At 36.3% G+C, this 21,428-nt stretch overlaps 1 protein-coding gene across 2 annotated transcripts; it reads right to left on the bottom strand.

The window, feature by feature from the left end:
• Positions 1–266: 266 nt before the first annotated feature.
• On the bottom strand, positions 267–17,661 carry Gabra6 (gamma-aminobutyric acid type A receptor subunit alpha6). 2 transcript variants are annotated; one of them, XM_021628230.2, is made up of 9 exons: positions 17,262–17,661; positions 16,965–17,083; positions 16,111–16,178; positions 13,704–13,924; positions 13,541–13,623; positions 13,113–13,256; positions 12,568–12,720; positions 10,861–11,123; positions 267–1,361 (listed from the first exon to the last, which is right to left on the bottom strand). In XM_021628230.2, exons 1-9 carry the CDS (start codon positions 17,297–17,299, stop codon positions 1,086–1,088), a joined length of 1,365 nt encoding a protein of 454 aa, XP_021483905.1. In that variant the 5' UTR covers positions 17,300–17,661; the 3' UTR covers positions 267–1,085. The 2 variants fall into 2 exon arrangements, with proteins under 2 accessions (XP_021483905.1, XP_060219824.1); XM_060363841.1 differs by having other exon boundaries at positions 16,965–17,113; positions 17,262–17,656.
• Between the last annotated feature and the right edge of the window lie 3,767 nt (positions 17,662–21,428).

Below are 21,428 nucleotides of genomic sequence, written 5' to 3'. Positions count from 1 at the left end.
GGAGAGAAGCATAGAGAAATCATCAAGAGTAGGGAAAAAGGAGGGAGAGAAACGCCATCTAAATTTCACTGTTGAAGATGGAGAAGCAAAAGGAAGCAGTGACTTTTTGCCTATAACTCAAGTCCTTTCAGTTGCTTACTGAGCTTGGCTGTTTCACCCCCTGTGTCTCAATGCGGCTGTTGCTAACAGTCGGGAAGAGGAAGCCAATTAATGTCTCCACGTCTAACAAAACTTGTCTGTACACATTTAAGACTCGGAATCATAGATGCAGGCTTGTTGTGGTTTTATTTAGTATTATACTTAGGTTGGCGGAACATATGAGCAGTAACAATAATCAGAATGAACAGTCACAGTGCACAGAGTGACCTTCCCACAACTGCCTGGTGTTATGGTAAGCATCTTCTTTTCAAAGGTGAATTTCGTGGGAAATAGCAACATTATTGCAGCATGACTAAAGCTATGTACATGGGCATACATAATTTATAAACTATGTATTATTTATATGTATATAATGCCACATTTTATTGAGGTAAAAAGAACACAGCAAGGTTAAAGAGAAATGTCTAAACTCAATTTAAGTGGTCCAGTGCCACTGAAAGCTCTTGTAAAATCATAAAGGCTGCTAGCATGCTGTATAAACATACCAATAAATATTTAGACCAGAAACTAAGCCAAAATAAACAAATTTAAGGCAAGCTTTAGAAATGTCAGCATGTCTGAGTTTATCTGCTTTATGGAAAATGTTATTCACGGTGATTATTAGACATATTGAACACTGAAGACAAAGTTTGGCAAACTCATTTTGAATCTTCCTTATCAATGTAGATGAATGATATTTATTATTATTGTTATTATTATTATTTAACTGTATAGAAAAGTCACATTTTCAGTAGCCTTTTAATTTTCATTTTGAAGAATAACATCATTGCTTTTGACCCAAACACACTTATTTCACATTATGAAATATAGGTATTCAGTTTTCACTTCGTTTATGAAATGAGAACATCTATACAAACCTCAATAATTTTTGTGCTGTCAGTGAGGCAAACGAGAAGCTACAGTATCCAGGTTGTCCGGGCTGCAAACTACTCAACAGTACTGCTCACTTCCATTGTGTCCTTGGAAAGGTAGACTATCCAGTACACAAGGTTGAATCCTGCAAATGCTACGGGAAAGAGAATTCGAGAATATTGATCTATTTTGCTGGTGCCTCCAACAGCTGGTAAAAGCGGTGGGGGAGTGACAGGTGTTGATGGTAAGATGGGCATTCTACTGAGGACTTTGCTGGCCTCAGAAGATGAAACTATTGGCAAATTCAGAGAGCTGATCCTCTTCTTCAGATGGTACTTGGAGTCAGAGTGCTGAGGAAGAAAGGTAAAGATCATCAGCATAGCAAAATACCAGGGATCCTCTGTCTAGACAGGCATGACTTTTACCACTGACACATTTATTAGCTATCCATGTCTGGTAAAACATCAATGAATTCATACTAGTATGTTATATCATCATTTTCCCAAGAGTTATTGCAAACCTTTTACTGTGTGTGTGTGTGTATGTGTGTGTGTGTGTGTTTGTGGTGCTAGAGTTTAAATGTATCACTTTGTGTGTTGTGAATATGTCTCTACCTCCCAGTAAGCAACTCATCCTTCCCTCAAGTGAACACTGAAGATGGCCACATTTCCCACCTTTTTTGGTGCTGTCTTGTAGTTATAACCAAGATCTCTTTTGTCTCAGGCAAGTAATCTACCATTGAACCATATACCCCCAAACTCGCTTCAAAACCAGTAGGTTGCCTCAATCTGAAATCCTAAAATTGAATACAATAGATGCAAAACATTAAGTATGTTTGGGCAATTTAGATAGAAAAATGCATTAGGAAAGTTGATTCAAGTTAAAAGATTATACTTAAACCTCTAAGCCAATGAATGTACATAATCAAGTATGTTTGTCCCTATCTGTCCCTTTGTCTCTGTCTTTTTCTCTCTCTTCCTCTCTTTGTGTTTCTCTCCCTCTCCCTCTCCCTCTCTCTCTCCCTCTCCCTCTCCCTCTTCCTCTCTCTCTCTCTCTCTCTCTCTCTCTCTCTCTCTCTCTCTCTCTCTCTGTAAGGGGGTGGGCTTGATTTAAAAACGTGTGGACAATTACAACAAGAAAATCCTAGTTGTATTCACTGATAGCAGCCTTCTAGATTCCATCCTAAATCATTCTCACACTTAGGAGTTTGAACTAGATGAAATTTATGAACAGAAGAATTAGTCAATGTCCATCAAACCAATCACCAATAGTAAAACAGTAAAAACTGTAAATCAAGTAGGAGAATGTTTGTGCTTTGAAATTTATCTGCCTCTTTTTCTAACTCTTTTTTTTTAATTTTTACTTTTTCTTCACAACTTTTTTATTATATATCCCGATTGAAGCCCCCTCACTCAACTCCCCCACTCCCAGCTTTCCTTTCCCTTCCCCTCATCCCCTTCCCTAGTCCAGTGAAAGGGGTAGTTCTCCACTATTGCCATCAGGGGCTATCTCTATCAAGAACTCAGTTGACTGCTCTTTGATCACTTGCCCCTGATGATGCAGCCTTGCCAGGCCATGGAGGAAGAGGATGCAGGCAGTCCTGATGAGACTTTACAAGCTTTGGGCAGATGCAATAGTGGAGAATATCTGCCCTTAAACCTAGTAGGTCTTCTCAGAGAGCCTTCACCTTTCCAATAAACACTTCCCCACAGACCTCTCTTTTTATGAAAACATCCCAAATGATTCATCCACTAACTTGAGAGTTGCCCTATTTTTTTTTTTTTTCTATTACTGAGTTTCTGGTCTACTAAAATCACAGAACACATTGATTTTTAAAAGTGATATTAATTAACATTTGTGAAAATGGGGGGTCATAGCAATGGGGACATGTTCTTTATGGTCACACTTCTAGCAAAGCCTAGGGCTATAACTCAATGTTTGTTTTCATTCCAACACTTTTTCTTTTTCTTTCTTTCTTTCTTTTTTTTTTATCTCTGCTCTAAACTACTAAGCCTAGTTCACAAACTTTAACACTGTCTGATCCAGAATCCTTCCATGCTTTTGAAGTCTAGGCTCCTTTTTATTGTTTCCTGCTATTTCTTGTCTACATTTTAGAGCATTCACTTTCATTAAGGTCAGATTGTTTTTACTGGTGCCTTACCTTCAAACCCTTGTTCTACATTCCCATTTGAGCATGTAACATGGCCTTGTTTCTTCTCTGGCAACAAAATTACTACTTTGCAGCACATGCTCCCCATGTGAGCAGACTCCTGTAGCTAAAGCCAGCCACCCTCTAGCCACAGGATGAGGCAACCACCTCTCCTGTGCTAGCTGAGCCACAGGATCACAGTGGCCTGGTGGTGTGGTGATATTTGGGCTTCAGGAGCATCAACTCAAAGAATCTTTTTGTTTTGTTTTGATTTTTTTTCTTTATCCTGGACTGATTTGTTTGATTCAACCTGGAAGTTTCCAGCTATCTAAGTAACAGTCGTCATCTTAAAGAATCAGAGCCCACTTTCTTTTTAGACACCATGGCAAAAATCTGTCTTTTCCTACAGGTGAAAACTGAGTATAATTTTACACAATCACAGTGAATTTCATATGAAGGTTGCTTTATCAGTTGGCCTGGCACTGTGGTTGACATTTTCACAGAATTAAATAACTTATAGGTCATGAAGGAGAAGAGAATCTAAAATAGGCAAGATCCTACTTTTCTGATTCTGGCAATGAAAGAGGGACATTAACTACTAAACCTAAGTGACAGCTAAGGACTAAATCCCCATTGTAACTAGACTGTGGTTTGTACTAGGTGACAGTATTTTGGTCTCAACATACCACACACTAGTGTCTTAAAAGATAAATTTGGCACTGTTTCCTAAGTGTTTTCTACCATATTTAGCGGACTCTAATTTTATTAAATAATTTTATTTTACCCATAAAATATTATTAAATTATTATCTACATGAAACACAAAATGCCACTGTTCCATTTTCCAAAATAAGAGTCATTCTCTTTCTGTACATAAGAAACACTGAAATCCTTTACTCTGGTAAAATTTCTAAGGTTATGATTGAGTGGAAAAGAGAAAACCCTCAGAGACTTTCTTTCCAGACTCATCTTCACTCTGAACATCACAAGCTACCTGTCTGAAACTTGTCTTTTGTTCCTCTTTTAGGCCGAAGGAGGTCAGATCTGTCTTGTTCTTTGAGATTGACAGAAAAAAAAAGAATATAAATACAATATGTCATAAGATTAAAGAACTCATTATTTTCCCATATTCTTTGGTGCTTTGGAGTAGAAAGGGCTATTTCTGAATTTCTTGGCATACCCATATTGTCAAAAAGACTCAATGAGGATGACCAAGATACCTTAGTCCAGAGATAAGAGGACTGATTCAGAAATAAGAACATAGTATCAACCTGAAACAAGCATTCCTTTCATTGCCTCTGTACCAGTAAAGCCCCGTGGAGTATTTATTAGGAGAATAGAGTCTAAAATCCCCATGGTACAACCCCATGTATACTATTTACCTGTGATTCAGCTTAGACATGCGGTCAATATCAGAGGTTCTGCCTTAACCTCAGTTCTTATCTTTAATGTTGGGGATAATTACACCTGTCATCATGCATATTTTACTATTTTTATAAGAATTTGAGCAAAATGTCTGCTGTATATGATTACAAATACTTGCTTAGCAAATTTTAGTTGTAAATGTCTTTTCAATTATCTGCAGTGTCGGCTCTCCATTCTTAGCATTTTCTTGAACTAAATCTCCTCTTTAAGAATTATGTTTCTGATCTGGGCACAGGGGTCTTTTGTGAGACTGATGCTCCAAACAAGGACCATGCATGGAGATAACCTAGAACCCCTGCACAGATGTAGCCCATGGCAGCTCAGTGTCCAAGTAGGTACCCTAGTAAGGGGAACAGAGGCTGTCTCTGACATGAACTCAGGGTCTGGCTCTTTGATCACCTCCACCTGAGGGGGGAACAGCCTTACCAGGCTACAGAGGAAGACAATCCAGCCTTTCCTGATGAGACCTGATAGAATAGAGTCTGATGGAAGGGCAGAAGAGTCTCCCCTATCATTGGGCTGGGGAAGGGCATAGGAAAAGAAGAGGGAGGAGGGGTATGATTAGGAGGGCATGGAGGAGGGGGCTACAGATGGGATACAAAGTGAATAAACTGTAACCAATAAAAATTAAAAAAGAATTATGTTTCCTTGCTATCCCTCCTTCAAATATGTTGATAGAAAGTTCATGTGCCATCCAATGTCATCAATGGTACCACTTTCACACACTTTCCTGACTCTCCAGCACTCCTGTCACTCATATCCTATTATCTCTTATAGAAATAACTATTTCTACTTAATTTTATCTTCTTTCACATCATGATATCTTCTTAATGATACAAGGCACATTATGTTCAAGCAATAGTGCCTAGCCAGTGCAAGGAACAGAGTATAGTTTCAAAAACTTATGCTTACTCAACAGAGGAATGAAAATGTAAATATTTTCCAGCAGTTTGACAAGCACCATGAGGAAATTCACACGAATAATTTTACTTACTCGTTGAAAACATCTTTAATGTCCTATTATGCTCATTTTTGACATCGAAGATTGAAATGGAGTAAGGAAACTCACTTAGTCCTACATGTGTAGAGGCTTGGATTCAGTTCAGCTTCCAGAGATCCTGCTCTTAGCAGATACTTTCCTGCGCATCCTACCAGCACTGCCTAGAGTTCTTCAGGCTCTAATGTATTGAAATTTTAGATTGGATTTTTTTTCTGGATAAACCCTGTCTTCCGTAATATTAGTCAATGTTCAAGACATCCTTTTCAAAGGTACCAATAACATCCTCACCCCAATTTGTAACAACATGCAGACAATGTCCAATGCCTACTGAGGGAATAGTTTGAGAATAACTGTTTTTAAAATCCGGTTTGCTTCTCTATCTAACATTGGCTGGATGGGGGTGGGGCGGTAAAGGGTGAGGTGTGTGGTGGTGGGGTTCTGACAGAAGCAAAGGTAATACTCTAAAGAAAATGGAGGAGTTCTGTATTTAATGCTGTACACTGGATAAGCAGCTACTGGATAGCTAAGCATTGGCAGCCAGAGAATACTAGATGCCAATTTAGGAGAAAAAACATTACATTTCTGAAATGGAAAGAAAGCCAATTTTTGCAAACCCTTTAAGCTACACGTTTGCATCAAACTCCACCTGCTCTATTGTGAGACCAGCAGCTTAGGTTGATGGTAAAATAGGCTTTTGTCAGAGTCCAGATGAGGGCTCAGCTTGGGGCTGTCAGGGTTTTGAGTGGAACACCTGTGGTTTTGAAATTTTTCTGGGCTCCCCTGCTGTGGAGTGCCATCCTGCTCTGGGTATTTTTAGAGCACTTCTTTGTTTTAAGTAACATTATATTGCAAAGGTACCTTGAGTTAGAGCAGACAGCATGATAATCAGTTATTTGATGCAGGGATAAGGCATTAAGGAAATACTTTATATTCACTCACTATTTTGAATAAAGTGGTCACATGTATAATCTCTTTAAAATATTTTAATAACTTTTCTATTTATATGAGTGGTCTGCATGTGTGTCTGTGAACCAAAGCACTATTATGCCTGGCAAATGAGGAGGCCTGGAACTGGAGTTACAGATGGTTCCCAGCCACCATGTCAGTGGTGGGAACTGAACCTGGGCCCTTAGCTAAAGTAGCTAGGATGTACGCTTAACCAATGAGCCATCTCTCAAGGTCCCAAGTACAGAATCTCTTAACACAGCTGTTCTAATCAAGGCTCACTACTCAAGGCACAAAACATTTATGGAACCAGTCATTTTCTATGCTAAAATAAGAGAAAATTTAAAAAACAACAACAACAAAATATAGTATTTGTAAACAGTATTAAAAAAAACATCTTGTTCCTGTTAAGGTGAAATTACAACTGTATGCTTTTTAAAAACAGTTTATGTTGAAGCAAGCATTACTGATAGCATAGAGGATTCCAGAATGTCCTACGGGCAATGACTTGTTGGCATCTACCTGGGCTATCTGTGCTGCTAAGGAATGCAGACTGGTTTTTGGAGGGTAGAGACTGGAGATCTGGCCAGAGATTTGATAGACTATACGGATTAAATCTAACAAATGAGACATCACCTAATCCACTCCTGTCTCCCCATAATTTATATGATGAAACAATCGCAGGAAGAAGAGTCCAGTTTCCTGCTTTTTAGAGTTTCTCATAGTCTTAATTCAACCCTTATTTTTAGGGAGTAATAACAGAGGTTGAAAGAAATCTTAGCCAGATTTTGGAACAGGAGAGATAACTTTTAGCATTCTATCCCTCACATCTCTGTGCATAGGTGGTTACAAGTTCAGGGCATGGCATGTCCTTCCTCCTCTAAGAAGTGGACAGGTTTGTGTCCTTCTCTGTGCCCAAGTTCCTAGCAACTAGCTTTGGGCTTCTATTCAAGCCAAGGTCACCTTTCTCTTTTCAGGTTTAAAAATCATTCTTCTAGAAATGCAGAGTCCTCCAAAACGAGTTAGACACTTTCACATGGAAATTTTTATGCTGTCTTTAGCCATAGCCTCTATCACAATCACTCATGAGGCCATCTCTCACATTGACGTTTCTCCTCTTGCTGTACAAGAAGCTCCATGAAGAGTTAGAGCCTATGGTGATACTCCATACTTTGTATAAGAAACTGTGGATAAGCATAAGATCTGAATAATTTACTGTAGCCCCTCCACAAACGGTGCCAGATGTAAAAGGAAGCAAACAGTACCCAAGAAGGCAAATGAAGTTTTGGTCAATTTTATATGCAGATTTTACATGCAGATTCACAAAACTGTCACACCTCTCATAAGGAACAATTGCCCTATTAGGAAAAGTACTAGTGAAAGGAACAGTGGTGGGAGGAGAGAGTATTCCCCCTCAGGAACACAGAAGAGAGGGCTTAGACCTTTAAAGTAACAGGAAACTAGCAAATTAATGTACTTCACCTTCACCACAGTAACCTGTGGTTTCAATGGCGAACTTTCAAAAGTAATGTTTTGATTACATCTGAATAGGCATTTTTAAATGTCATGGTATTTGCGAAAAAATAAAATGACCTTGCAATCATAATATAGTACTTATAACATAAATAGCCAATGTACAATTTATGTTTGTTCTTCGCCATTTTATAAAGCAACTTGCTAAGTTTTCCCATGAACAAATGAAATATAAATGTCCTATATAATAACATGTGTTTATTTTGATAGCTTTAGGGTTTGTATTTTTGGTTGGTTACTTTTGTTTTTAATTTTTACTTTAGTCTTTCAGAAATATATATATCCTGTCAATTGCTTTTACATTTTATAAGTAGAGAAAGGGTCAGGATAATGGGATTTTTTTTTAAATAAGGACAAACGGAACTGCTAGAGAAAGTACTCTGAGGAGATTTAAACATATATATATATATATATATATATATATATATATAAATGAAGCTTTCTACATGACCTGCTCATCATGTTACTCTTTCAGTATCATAGGAGATAGTTCATATGTGAATACTTAGGATCTTACCGTCTATCTTTTAATAGATCATACCTTTAAAATAATAGCTTGAGATACTGATAACTCTAGCTATTTTCCAAATATTTGAAATCATAACCTGGTCCCTGGAACTATATATTTCAATAAAATAAAATAAAAATAAAATTAAGAAAATATTTTTATTATGTCCCAACATTAAATTGATGAGTATATTCAAAATCATTTTAGTTGCTTATTTATTTATTTATTTGTTCTATTTCTGATGAATCTATCTTTTGTTTTGCTCAATTTTCAAATTTAGATTTTATCATCTTCTCTGGAGGAAAAAACAAAACCTTAATGAGGTGGAGATGAATTAGGAAAATGACCAAGCTTTGTTTCACTGTATTTGAGAAGACTAGATTTCAGCTCCACAACATGTATTACCTCATCTGCTTTCTTATCGATGACCCCTTTGCAAACAGCTTGAATTCTGATAAATAATTCTTCAATGATATGTGCTAAGTTCAATTATACATTTGGAATAGCACAGAATATATATGAGTATGCATACTGACAGTTCACAACACAATTTTTTCACAAGTATAAAACAATTGTTAAAGATATTTGAAATGTAACTTGCCTGGAAAAATGGTTTTCAAACATGTCAAACTAAGCCTAGGGCTTTTTTTTGTTATAAATACTTTTATTATATATATGCATGTATTCTCTCTGTATATACTCATATAGAAAATATCAGTAGGTCAAAAGATGGCATTGGGGAATGATGTCATCTACATTCTAAAATGTGTTTTATCCTGTAGTACAAGTGAAGATATACTTGTTTCCTTCAGCCTTTGATGAGGAGAGAATAGTATTAACCTATAATATTGTAGACAACAGAAATTCGAGAATCAATTCCTGATTTTTCCACCAGGTCATATTCCTGGCAAACACCTTGACATTTAAGAATGCCTACTCAGCTATGACCTCTGAGACTGGATTTTCCTGTTTGTAAAAGCAAGAAATTTAGGATGGATCAATAGGAAGCATTTTCCTTTTCATTCCTTTCCTAATTCTTTTTCTCCTTAATTCTTTTTTCCTAATGCAGAGTAATAACAGGAAAAAATAAAATATAAACCTTTTACATATTTCCACTCAATGTGGTAATGACATTCTCATTACTCCAAGAGAAATGTCAATTCGTTGAAACAAACAAAAAAACCTTAATTTATCAAACAAAAAAGGGTTAATAAAAATTGTGAGCTGTATTAGCCAATAAATGTTACAAACTTGTAGAAGTAAAAGATACATTGCATTATAGTTTCCATCAAATAGTCAAACTAAGGCTTCCTGACTTACACATGTGATTTTGGGATTAGAAAATTGCATATAAATATTGAATAAAATAGCTAAGAAGATATTCACTAGATTTAAACAATAAGTGATGATTTGAAGAATCAAATTACTACATTTGAATCACTACATTATTTAACTTTACATTTACTGGATAAATGTTTCCTCTTAGCCAAGGGCTACTCATTTGGCGTTTGTATTAATATAAAAATTTATACTTGTCAATCGATTTTATATTTCCAAAAATATATAAGAATTTGTTCAAAAATGAGAATGAAATTTAGTAGTATGCTTATGACTCTTTAAATATTAATTATCTCATTCATTTTTGCTTCCCAAAATCTTTGGAGAGAAGGGTTTGCATATAGAATATTTGAATAAAGTTTCTGAGTATTTTTAAATTAAAATCTTCCTTTGAATGTGAGCTCACTGACATGCATGTATTTAATACACTTATGTAAATGTGATCATGTTTTAATGGGTGTGAAATACATGGGTCATGTTGCATCAGTGAACATATATTCATTACTCACCTTCTCCTCTCATGAAATAAAGCAGTTCATAGATTTTTCTCAAAAAACCATCCATGTGGCAGGAGTTGTTGTTTCTTTTCCTTCATACCCTGAAAGCCTCATTAGGACTTTTTTTTTTAACTTTATTCTCCCTAGTTGCTATAAGGAAACCTGTTCAAAGGAAACTTCTAAAGGCTAAGTAGAATTTTCTAGTCTCCTTTGAGAGCCTAGAGACTGCCAGGATAACTAAGGATGATGAAAGAATAGCAAAACTTGAGAGCAAATATAAATGAAGGCTCTTCTTTAGCTTCACCCTCTGAAGTGGAAAGCAAAATTCGCCTGGCAAGTCTAGTTTTAAAATTTACGCTCAACAAATACTCTTTAATTCGGCTCATTTGTATGTTGCTACTGACTGAGTTTGCTTTCTCTACATGCTGGATAACGGTAGAAGAAGAAACAATTACCACAATAATCTCAGCTTCTCGTGGTTCAGTTGCTTTGGATGTTGCCACCGGGGGCGGGGCTGCGGTCTGTGCAGCCCGCCTTTCTGCCTTCTGTGACTGGAGGTTGGTGAAGTAGTTGACAGCTGCAAACTCAATGAGGGCAGAAAAGACAAAAGCAAAGCACACGGCTATGAACCAGTCCATGGCAGTCGCGTAGGACACTTTAGGTAGCGAGTGCCGGGCACTGATGCTTAAGGTGGTCATGGTTAAAACAGTGGTGATTCCTGAAATGAAAAAGGAGGAGAAACACATCGTTTAGCACTGGGAATCCTGTAACCGGATATAATAATTAATAATAATAATAATAATAATAAAAGTATGGGGACTCAATAATTTGTCCGTCTAGTGATGTTCGTTGTTGCAATGCATTACCAGAGGGTGTTACCATCATCCTAACCTAGGGCATTAACTTAGAAAATAAAATTCCTGTAAAATACTTGTTGAGCTAATTAGTAAAAATGCCAATCATGGATAGTTTGTTCTATTTGTTTCCTGCTCGAGAAAATGTAACAAATTACTGTGATTTGAATTTTTAAGATCTTGTGTCTTTGATTTCAGTAGCTGAGAGGATCTTTAATTATCAGGGAGGAATAGAAATTGAGTATAAAATTAGTTTGCTCAATTTAAAAATAATTTTTAAAGATAAAGTATTTACCAATGAAAAAGAAAGAATTCTGTCAGTTTTCTGACAGAAGTTTTTTTCTACTTGAACTGTGACAAAAAAAAATATGTAATTTGTAGATATGCAATGTTGATGGTACCCATATGGTGATTTTTTTTCTGGGAATTTGATAAGTGGATCCATTCTAGTGTAAAAAAAATCATATAGATTTAAACTTGTAACTGAAAAATGTAGGGAAGAGTGGATTTTGCTTTTCATAATATTTAGTTAGCACTCTTGTTCTTATTATTTCAGCATTCTCCATCAAATAGTGATATTTTACTTTGCAACTAGAAGTAAACATTTGGCTAAATTAAGAAAGTTGTCAGTATTTCTAACAGGAACTCAATGGCAGGCTCTTTGGTCTCCCCACCCCCGCAAGGAAGGAGCACTACTGTTAGGCCACAGAGGAGGATTTTGCAGCCAGTCCTGAAGATACCTGATAAAACAGGGTGAGATGAAAAGGGAGGAGGTCCCCCCATCAGTGGACTTGGAAAGGGGCACGGTGGAGATGAGGGAGGGTGGGTGGGATCGAGGAGGGAATGAGGGAGTGGGACACGGCTGGGATACAGAGTTAATAAAATGTAACTAATAAGAAAAATAAAATAAAATAAAATAAAGAAAGTTGTTGGTATTTATCTACTTTGGGATCTTCAAAATGACAACTTCATTTATTCAACCCCGTAAAAGTGAGATATAGTTCATATGAGTGGATTTACTAGCATAGTAAATATAGTTAATATAAACAATTGTTTTGTTTTTTTTTTTTTCCTTTATGCTGACCACTGCTAAGACACTTAAGTCCTCGGAAAGAGCCAGAAATCTTGAAGAGACAACACATTTGTTGATTCACCACACAATTTGCAAAAAGACAAGAATTATTTTATATAACATATGACTCTGTTTCTTCTGTGTATTGAGAGGACACACAGTTTTCAGTATTCATAGCAAAGACACAAGCATTAAGAAGTAGAAACTGAATGGAAACAGAACATAGTAAGGCATACCAAAGACAGTTCTTGCTGGGACCGACTCCTTATTAATCCAGAAAGACACCTGAGAAAGAATGACTGTCATAATGCAGGGAGTGTATATCTGGATCATGAAATAGCCCATCTTTCTTTGTAAGTGGAAATAGACTGTCATTATTACATATTCACCTGTTGAAAGAAATGGTCATTAGTAGGGTTGCTCTTGACAATGAGAAAATTAATCCAGTGAATATAAAACTTGCAAAGTTTTAAGTTAGCATAGTCCAGAACAAAACAAGCAAAGACATGATTTAAAACTATATAAGAATATTACATGATCAGAGGCAACGAGACATGTCTGTATACTGATTTTGATGGCACCTTGTATCAGATGGTTAAAGAATAATTCATTCTAAGATTGCACAAATATTAATTACCATTTACCCAGTTGCAAATCCATTTTGAGGACATCACTTCAAAATAGTAAATTTACCCTATCATGTCTAATATTTTTGAAATAAAAGAATATTTTGAAAGGGTGTACTAAAGTCATGTTACATGATTTAAAAAAATATTGTTACCTGTGTTAGATTTAATAGTCTCACTAGAAACTGTTTGCCCAATCAAATCATACTGTAGGAGGCTAGAAGATTCTTCTGGGACTTCTACTGAGTAAAGCGGTCCTTTTTTCCATGTATATATGATTTCACTTTTAGGATAAGCATCTGTATTTTTTGAAACAAATGACACAAAGCAGTAAAGATAATTCATTAGCTTTCTTTCCTCAAAAAGAAGCACTATCTGCCTTGTCTATTGAAAAAGAAACAGATTTTGTTGCTTTAAAAATATCATTAACTATATTAACTAACATTGGCAAAAAGTGTATTCCTGAACTCCTTCTGAGAGTTTCCTAGTAATATTTTTTATCATTTCCCAGTCTCCAACTATAACCAAATAAATACGTATATCTAATGCCTAATTTGGCTTCCATAAACTTCGTGTAACTTACAGCTCCCAAACTTTAGTGGACAGGCGTGTCCATCCATAGGGAAGTTCACCAGCCTCATGGGACAATCTGCATTGATGGTAAGCCTGGAGATAATGAAATACAGACTTCTGGTTACCAGGCTGGACCCAGCTTCCGGGGAGCAGCAGTAGAATGGGCAGCTCACCTCATGGTGTACAGGATAGTTCCGTTCTGCATTAATCGGAAGAGCTTGTTAGGGGTGGTCATGTTGTGAGCAATTGACTTTTTCCCATTCCGGAAAAACGTGTCTGGAGTCCAGATCTTACTAACCATCAAGTTATTTAAGCTAAGAATCTCAGCAGGACCCCTAAACTTCAGCCTCTCATCAATCCAAGTCTGGCGGAAGAAAACATCCATTGTATACTCCTAAGAGAAAAACCAAATATTCACGTAGAGTGGACATGTCTTGTAAAATACTTTATTCCTCATTTACGCCTAGCTCTAAATTTTATCAAGAAAGTAAAGTCCACACCAATAACTTACTAAAAAAGCTGGATAATTTGGTAATTAATAATGATCTTAGAATAAATGATATTTTATTTTAAATGGTAAATGATTTTTAATCCTAAATAGTGATTTCGGTGACTCCTCGTTTTTCTCAAATGCACAAGGTTTTTAATATTGTAAAACCGAGATATATTGGACCAAAGTTCTTCTCCTGCTTAAATCTGCATGACCTTGTTTCTCATGACTATCCAGTTGGCCAACTTTCTAGCTGTGACCTTTACTCTGTTGTTCCCCTTAACTTAAAAGAAAAACATGCTTCCAAATATGTATACATATACATACATGCATGTGTGTGCATGTAACAACAATTTTTTAAAAGAGGCCATGGAATTAAAAGACAATAAGGGGTTTTAAATGGGAGGGTTTGAAGGGAGGAAAAGAAGGGAGAAAATATGTGATTATATTATAATCTCAAATAAAAAAATAATATGGCTAATAAAAAAAGAAAAACATGAAAATGTTTATAGAACTAAAAACATGAAAGTGGTTAAAGTTCAGGCTTCTTGCTTTACATCCTACCTTCAGCTAGTCTAGCCATCCTTCCTAACCCCCCACTCACTTCTATGCAGTAAAATTTCAACAATACAAACCTTCATTGATTAGTAAAATGATACTGCATACCATGGAATTCTGATGTTGTTGTCAGAGGACATACAAGCAAATATTACCATGATTATTCTAAACATAGAATAAAATATTTAATATAAATACCACAACTTTGATTTTTAAACCATGGCTTTATATCCATGGTTTGTTACAACCGTGGAGAATGTTAATTTTAAAAAAGATAATTATAAGTCCATCACAGAAGTTCATGAAAAATGCCTTGCTACTCTGTTGAAGCATTGCCGATAATTTTTGCCTCCTTTATGATACTTATTTCTATAAGTAGTGATTAAATTTTAAAAGCATATTTAAATGCATAATATATCGAGACAATCATAAATTATGCAATATGAGGATTCTGTTGCACAAACTACTCTAAGAAGAGATACATGTACAAAGTAAAAGTAAAGTAATCCCAGACTCCCAGACTTGAGCATTGCAGTAGCCGGTGTCATACATGCTTATTCTTGAAATAAAATAAAAATTGAAGGAAAGAATGATACTAGAATAACAAGTGTTCTGAGTTGTATTGACTCTCCTTTTTTAAGCCTTAAGATTTTTTTTCTCACTCTCTGCCTCTCTTCTGTATCTTCCTTCTTTCTTCCCCTCCTCTCTCTCTCAGCCTCTCCCTCCTTTTTCCCCTTCATTCTGGCTTTTTAATAAAATCTGTTTTGTTCCCCTTTACTTTACTTTTTAATCCATATCTTTGTTACCCTTTCCATCTTTTCATGTCAACTTTAAAGTAGGGGTTAAAAAAGTCACCAGAAACTTTATACAGATTTACAATTTCCCAAGAAAAGTTAAAGGCATACATTGATGACAGTTTCTGTCTTGGTGTTTGTATTTTCGCCTTGGGAGAAAAATTCTACCTGAGAACTGGGAGGACTATCATGATACGCTGTGTTCAGAAAGATGACTTCAGGCTTTCAATGCCACTTTCCATAAATACCCTCTTATGAATCCCACAGCCATCTGTACCTGGAACAGAGGCTCCAGAACTCCCACTGATGCATCCGCAATGTACAAGGTGGAAAGCCTGAACCTGTCCAAGTGACTTCTTCACTGTTTGGATAAGATGCACTGGTGATGATGCATAACAAATGACAGACATGTCTCAGCATCGTATTTATTAATATAGACTTACCTGGCAAGAAGCGTTTTAAAAAGAGTTTCTTATGCAAATAATTTTACTGGGACCTCACCAAAAAATAGAAATTCTTCTCTTTGTAGTCATTGCATGGCATGTGAACTAAAGAGAGCCTATAATATTAAAAACTAGCTGATCTTCAAGTATCCACGCAGAGCCCATAATCTGCTTTCTTACACATGCCTTCCCAGAAGAAATAGACATGTTGTGTGATGACGGGATGTTAAAATCTGAAATCCTTAGTCCTGGGACAGCTCTCCTTCATAAATAAAACTATATCTAGTGCACTCACCATTTCCACATCTGACACAGGCCCAAAGCTGGTCACATAGATGTCTGTTTTGACTTCTGTGACAGCACCTGAAATAAGCCAAGAAGGTCGGGGCTATTAAAATAGCTGCTGTTAATACAGCTGGGATACAAAGTTAATAAACTGTAACTAATTAAAAAAATTTAAAAAAAGTCTCTCATCAGCCCTAGCTTATAGAAACAATGATAGTTTTAGTTAAATAAATAACTTATATGTGTTAACAAAATTGTAAAAGAAAATAAAAAAATAAAAGAGAGAGTGGTGACTCCACAAAGCCTTTTCACATACCTGAAGACTAAAGATCTGTCAGTTTCCACCCCTCTCTAGTGGATGCTCCTTCAGTTTTCAAACTTTAAAAACTTACATTAATCATTTTAAATTCATCCTATTCACATGGGGAGACTCTTAAGTGAGGGAAGATGACAAGATCAGAGTGCCCTAATAATAGTTATTACCAGCAGAACTGATAATAACTTAGTAGTATTGACAGCTTTCAAAGGACAAATACTAAGAAAAGTGTCACAACTGAAAAAGCTCTTTCTATATTATCATAACCCTGTGAGTCAAGTATGTACACACACACACACACATACACACACACACACACACACTCCTGTTTGAGACAATAAGGCTTACAGATTTCAAATAATTTAAAAATCACCAACTGAGGAAGGAGTGAGAAATGGACACTGAGCAATACACACATGAAGTCTTAGTACCCCTCCCCTTTGCTACCTGGTAGGAGACCTTCTTTCTGACTCCTCCAGGTCTGAGAAGGGTTATAAAGGAGGAGGGAAAGTTCAAGTATTTGAATTAAAAGCAACACAGTGTCTTACCTCCAAATCCTGGCCGTAGACGATTGTCATAGCCTTCCAGCAAGTTGTCAAGAATCCGACTGACGTTTTCAGAGTAGAAGTTGCCTTCATCTTCAAGTTGAGCTTGGGCATTTTCTAGCCTGAAGGTGGAGAGTCAAAAATTCTCACACCTGGCCTCAGAGAAAATACATCATTTCATGGGTGCTACCCCACTACCCTTGTTTTCTTTCACTGTGCAATATAAAATTCATCCAGTGGTTATATGCTCTCCCTTCCCTTTAACATAAAAAAAAAATGAAATCAGAAATATCTTCTTACCGTAGAATAATGAACAGCCAGGGGAGAAGCAACACCATCCTATGGTCCACTGAAATGCCAGGTCACCCTCCTCCTGCTTTATTTCTCCCCTCAGTCAGCTCTCTTTTGACAATCAACTGGAGAAATCTTCCAAACCCCTCATATCCCTCGACCCAGTCTATATCCCGTCAGCAATCCAATAGACGAAGGGGTTGCCAAGAAAGCATTTGGCATTCCTGTGTTATTTCTGTCTTTTCACATGGAATGGGTTTGTTTGTGGTCTTAGATTGAGTCTTGTTGATACCCAGCCTCCTCTGACTCGTTCATTGGGGAAGTGGAGAGGCAGAGCAATGACAGTAATTGACTAAGGCATTAGGGGAGATTAAAAGGAAGAAATCCACGGCTAGTTTTGGCATGGAATTAGCAGGGCCTGTGAGGAAATCTGGAAAGCAGTGGCATCTTGCTGATTGAGATTATGTTCCAATGGGCTCAGCATTTATTATTTCTATGGTTCACAGAAGGATTCCTATACAGTTCTGATGGGAAAAGTCAAATACTGAGACTTTTCCTGGATTCTCTTTCTGATTTTATCAGCTTTGCTGACTAAAAATGACCCTGTACTAAAAAAAGAAAATACTCCCATAGGTAACCAATTATTAGGGAAAGAACTCCTCTTACTATTTTTAATAGCAAGAAACAAAAACAGTAAAGTGCAAAAGAAACAAACAAGCAGAAGATAGTATGCGAGGTCTACAAAGTTTTAGTAATGTAATCACAGTTATTTCACGTGTGCGCCTGATCGTTAGAGAACCACGCAAGGTCACGCCATCTTTAAGATTCTCAAGTCCTGAAATTGTGTGAATTGAAATAGCTCTATATGTGAGTGTCTATGTGTGGTGAAGTCCAACCACACACATTTAGATGATTATACATTTGACATGAATTAAAGATCCCTCCTCCATGCTCTTCTTTTTCAATTGGGCCAACACAATCTATGAACAGCCTATGAATTACACAGTAAATAGTGTGGATCCGGCAAGAGAAAAGGACTCAAGGACATGAAAATGGTAATGGTTTCAGGAGATGTTGGAGCACTTATTTCGCACTTTGGCTACAAATCAAGCATCAGAACTCCCCTACAGGGACAATTTCCTTCTTTTGGATAGTGTGAGGATATTTATCTTTCAACTGTACATGTCGATCTATTCCTTTGGCAGCCACTTGTTTTCTTTGTTCTTTATGTTAGTAAAAAAAAAAAAATCTATATTCTCATCCTCTTAACAATACTGATACCAATGCACTAGAATTTTTAAAAATTAGAAAAATATATCCCCTTTCCATATAATATTTTAGCTTCCTGCATGTCACACTGGCACAACTTTGTGCATATGAAATATATTTTCAATGACCTTCATCAAAAAGAGGGAATTTTAAACAGAAAAGAAAACCTGGTGCTGAACACTAAAGAGCATTTCTTAGATAAAAACAAAGAATCAATGTATACGTGAATGTACACCTACAAATGAGCATATGTACATGCGTGCATATAAACATAAAGAAATGAAATACTGAAAACTGCATTTAATTGCATCTTCAGCAACATACACTTCCAACCATGCCTCTCCACGAATCATCCCAATCCAAAAGAAAGAAAGCAGTGGGGATATAGCTCAACTAGTGCTTGGCTAGCATGCCTGAAACACAGAACTACACTTCTAACATTGCATAAAACCTGGTAGAGTGATAAATACATGCAAACCCTGATGTTCAGAAGTTAGAGGATGAAAAGTCAGAAGTTCAATGGCATTCTTGGCTTCATTGTGAGTTTGAGGCTAACCTATGATACATATGACCCATAGTTCTGAGGCAAATGATAAAACAGCACATATTAATAAGCTAAAGAAACCCATAGAAGACCATGTTTAGAAATGTATGAAGTTATTGTTATGTTCCATAACTAATAAATTAATAGGCAATTTGAACTGATCTAAGAGTATTTGATTCTATACAACTTGCAATAAAAACATGGTCAAGAAGAATGAAAGATGAATGCCATCAATAATAATGTATTAAATACAAATGAAAAACAAACCTTATGAATTTATCTCTTGTTTTTAAGCAGATTGTTAGTTAATCAAATGTTGATGTCCAACGCATTCTCTTTGAATGCAATACTGTACTTGCAGTTTCATAATGGCAATTCTTCATTTTGTGTGACTATTCTTCACATTTCAGAATATCTAGAATCTTTTCTTATAGAACCATATGACTATTGATGTCTTTTCATGATACTAAACAATGATATTCCTTAATATTTTAAAATGTTCCATAGAGGCCAGGCATTAGCTATGATTGAGAATGCTTGAGAAGAGCATGTTTGCAATAACCTAGGATTTATATATATAAGTAAAACATGGCTAAGTCTCAAAAGGCTATTTGAGCAAAACAACACTCTATATATCTTCAGACCCATAATACAGCAGCTTGGCAAAGCCACTCTCCTCAATATCTCCATCTTTAGTCAAGCATACTCATGTTTTACCTAATGGGGATATGTTCTGGAAAATGCATCATTACATGACTTTGACACCATGAAAATAGCATAGACTTAATTTATACAAACTTAAATATTATAGCCTCCTATGAACCCATCTATATTATATATATATATATATATATATGTTCACTGTTAAATGTATTATGTTACAGTATATGATTCCATATAACATAGCAACAAAAAAATAAACACTCATTTTGGGAGAATATGGTGATCCTGGCGAGGTTTTTTTTTAAATCATTATTATTATTATTATTATTATTATTATTATTATTATTATTTCTTCTGTGGGAATTAAGCAGAGATCCTCACTTTGAAAAATTACAGCTACTGCAAACCATTCTTATAAACCATCACACACCTACTCCAAAAATAGAAGATGTCTAGAAGAGTGGGGGTGATGTTCCCCTTCTTGCTGATATGCTTGCTGTGGTAACTGCACGTGGAGTCACCAGAGAGGGGTAAGCAGAAGCTTGTTGTCAACTGCCTGAAGCATGGAAACTCAGGTGATCATAGAGCCTGTCTTACTTCCCATTCCGTACACAAGAACTCCCCTTCAATAATGAACTTCTGAGGTGTCTTAATGTGTGGTGCAGTATGACCAGAGAGATGCCATCATTTCCACTGTCACATCTCTAATACTGTGCAGAAATGATATCAGCAGTTCTATTGTTTCTGGGAGCTGGCTATAATTTTGTTCACTGGATAAATCAGCAACGTGTGTACTTTGTAACTGGTTTCACCACCATAATAAGTGGTAAGATTGGGATTGAAAACCAACCAAAGCATTATCCCTCAAAAGGAGCCAGATAGAATTCAAAACTGGTGAGCAGAAGTGAGGAAAATAGTCAGTTCTTTTAAATGAATCATTTTGGCTTTTAGTCATACAAAGATGGAGTTAGCTTCTGCAGGAGAAAATGAATGTCCTGTTAAAAGCCATGAAGCTACATTAATGAGTTGCCCATTGCAGAAGCAATTAATATGGTCCCCGTGATCATTCTGCAAGATACAGAGGCCTTCTGGGGATGTTAAAAGGAATAATTGTTCAATGAGAAGTATAAGTGGATATTTCAATTTAAAAGCTCTGTGGGTTCCTTTGGGGTTCTGTCAGAAAGAGAAATAGCGAGGGTTTCCGTGGCAGAACGTTCTGTGAAGGGAATAAAAGATGTCCTACAACACTGAACTAGGAAAAGAAGCTAACCTGATGAACCATATAATGATGAACATTTATGAGATATTTACTGCATGGGAATCATAACTACAGACACTGCCTGTAATCTAGTCAACTACCCAGCAAGCTATCTATTTTCAGATTTGTTTTACATGGGGTGGAAACAGGAGCTCACTGAAGGCGTGTTACTATGTTAAGGTCTTGGAGTTAGTTGTTATCTCTAACTGCGAAGTGTACATTTTATATACTGTGCTTTATGCATGTCAGACCCAACTTATTTTCTAAACCATTAAACTTCCTGGACCAGCAGAATCCTCTATCTTTATTAAGGAGCACCTGCAATCTCAGTGGACATTATCGAAAACCCCAAAGTGATCCCTATTGGGGCTGTGGTGCAATAAGAATAAAATTGCTCTGGGAAGCAAAGGACAATAAAGGGACATTCCTATGAACTACTGCT

Source organism: Meriones unguiculatus, chromosome 11 (genome assembly GCF_030254825.1).
Source record: "Meriones unguiculatus strain TT.TT164.6M chromosome 11, Bangor_MerUng_6.1, whole genome shotgun sequence".
Classification (NCBI taxonomy): Eukaryota; Metazoa; Chordata; class Mammalia; order Rodentia; family Muridae; genus Meriones; species Meriones unguiculatus.
The sequence above is the reverse complement of the archived record's forward strand: the minus strand, read 5'-3'. Positions and strand labels throughout refer to the sequence as shown.

Coding starts and splice junctions, on each gene's coding strand:
- Gabra6 (XM_021628230.2), bottom strand. CDS start 17,299: ATGGTGTTGCTTCTCCCCTGGCTGTTCATTATTCTACG. Junction 16,179..16,964: donor TCTACGGCCAGGATTTGGAG/GTAAGACACTGT, acceptor GGCTTATTTCAG/GTGCTGTCACAGAAGTCAAA. Junction 13,624..13,703: donor ACTATCCTGTACACCATGAG/GTGAGCTGCCCA, acceptor CATTATCTCCAG/GCTTACCATCAATGCAGATT.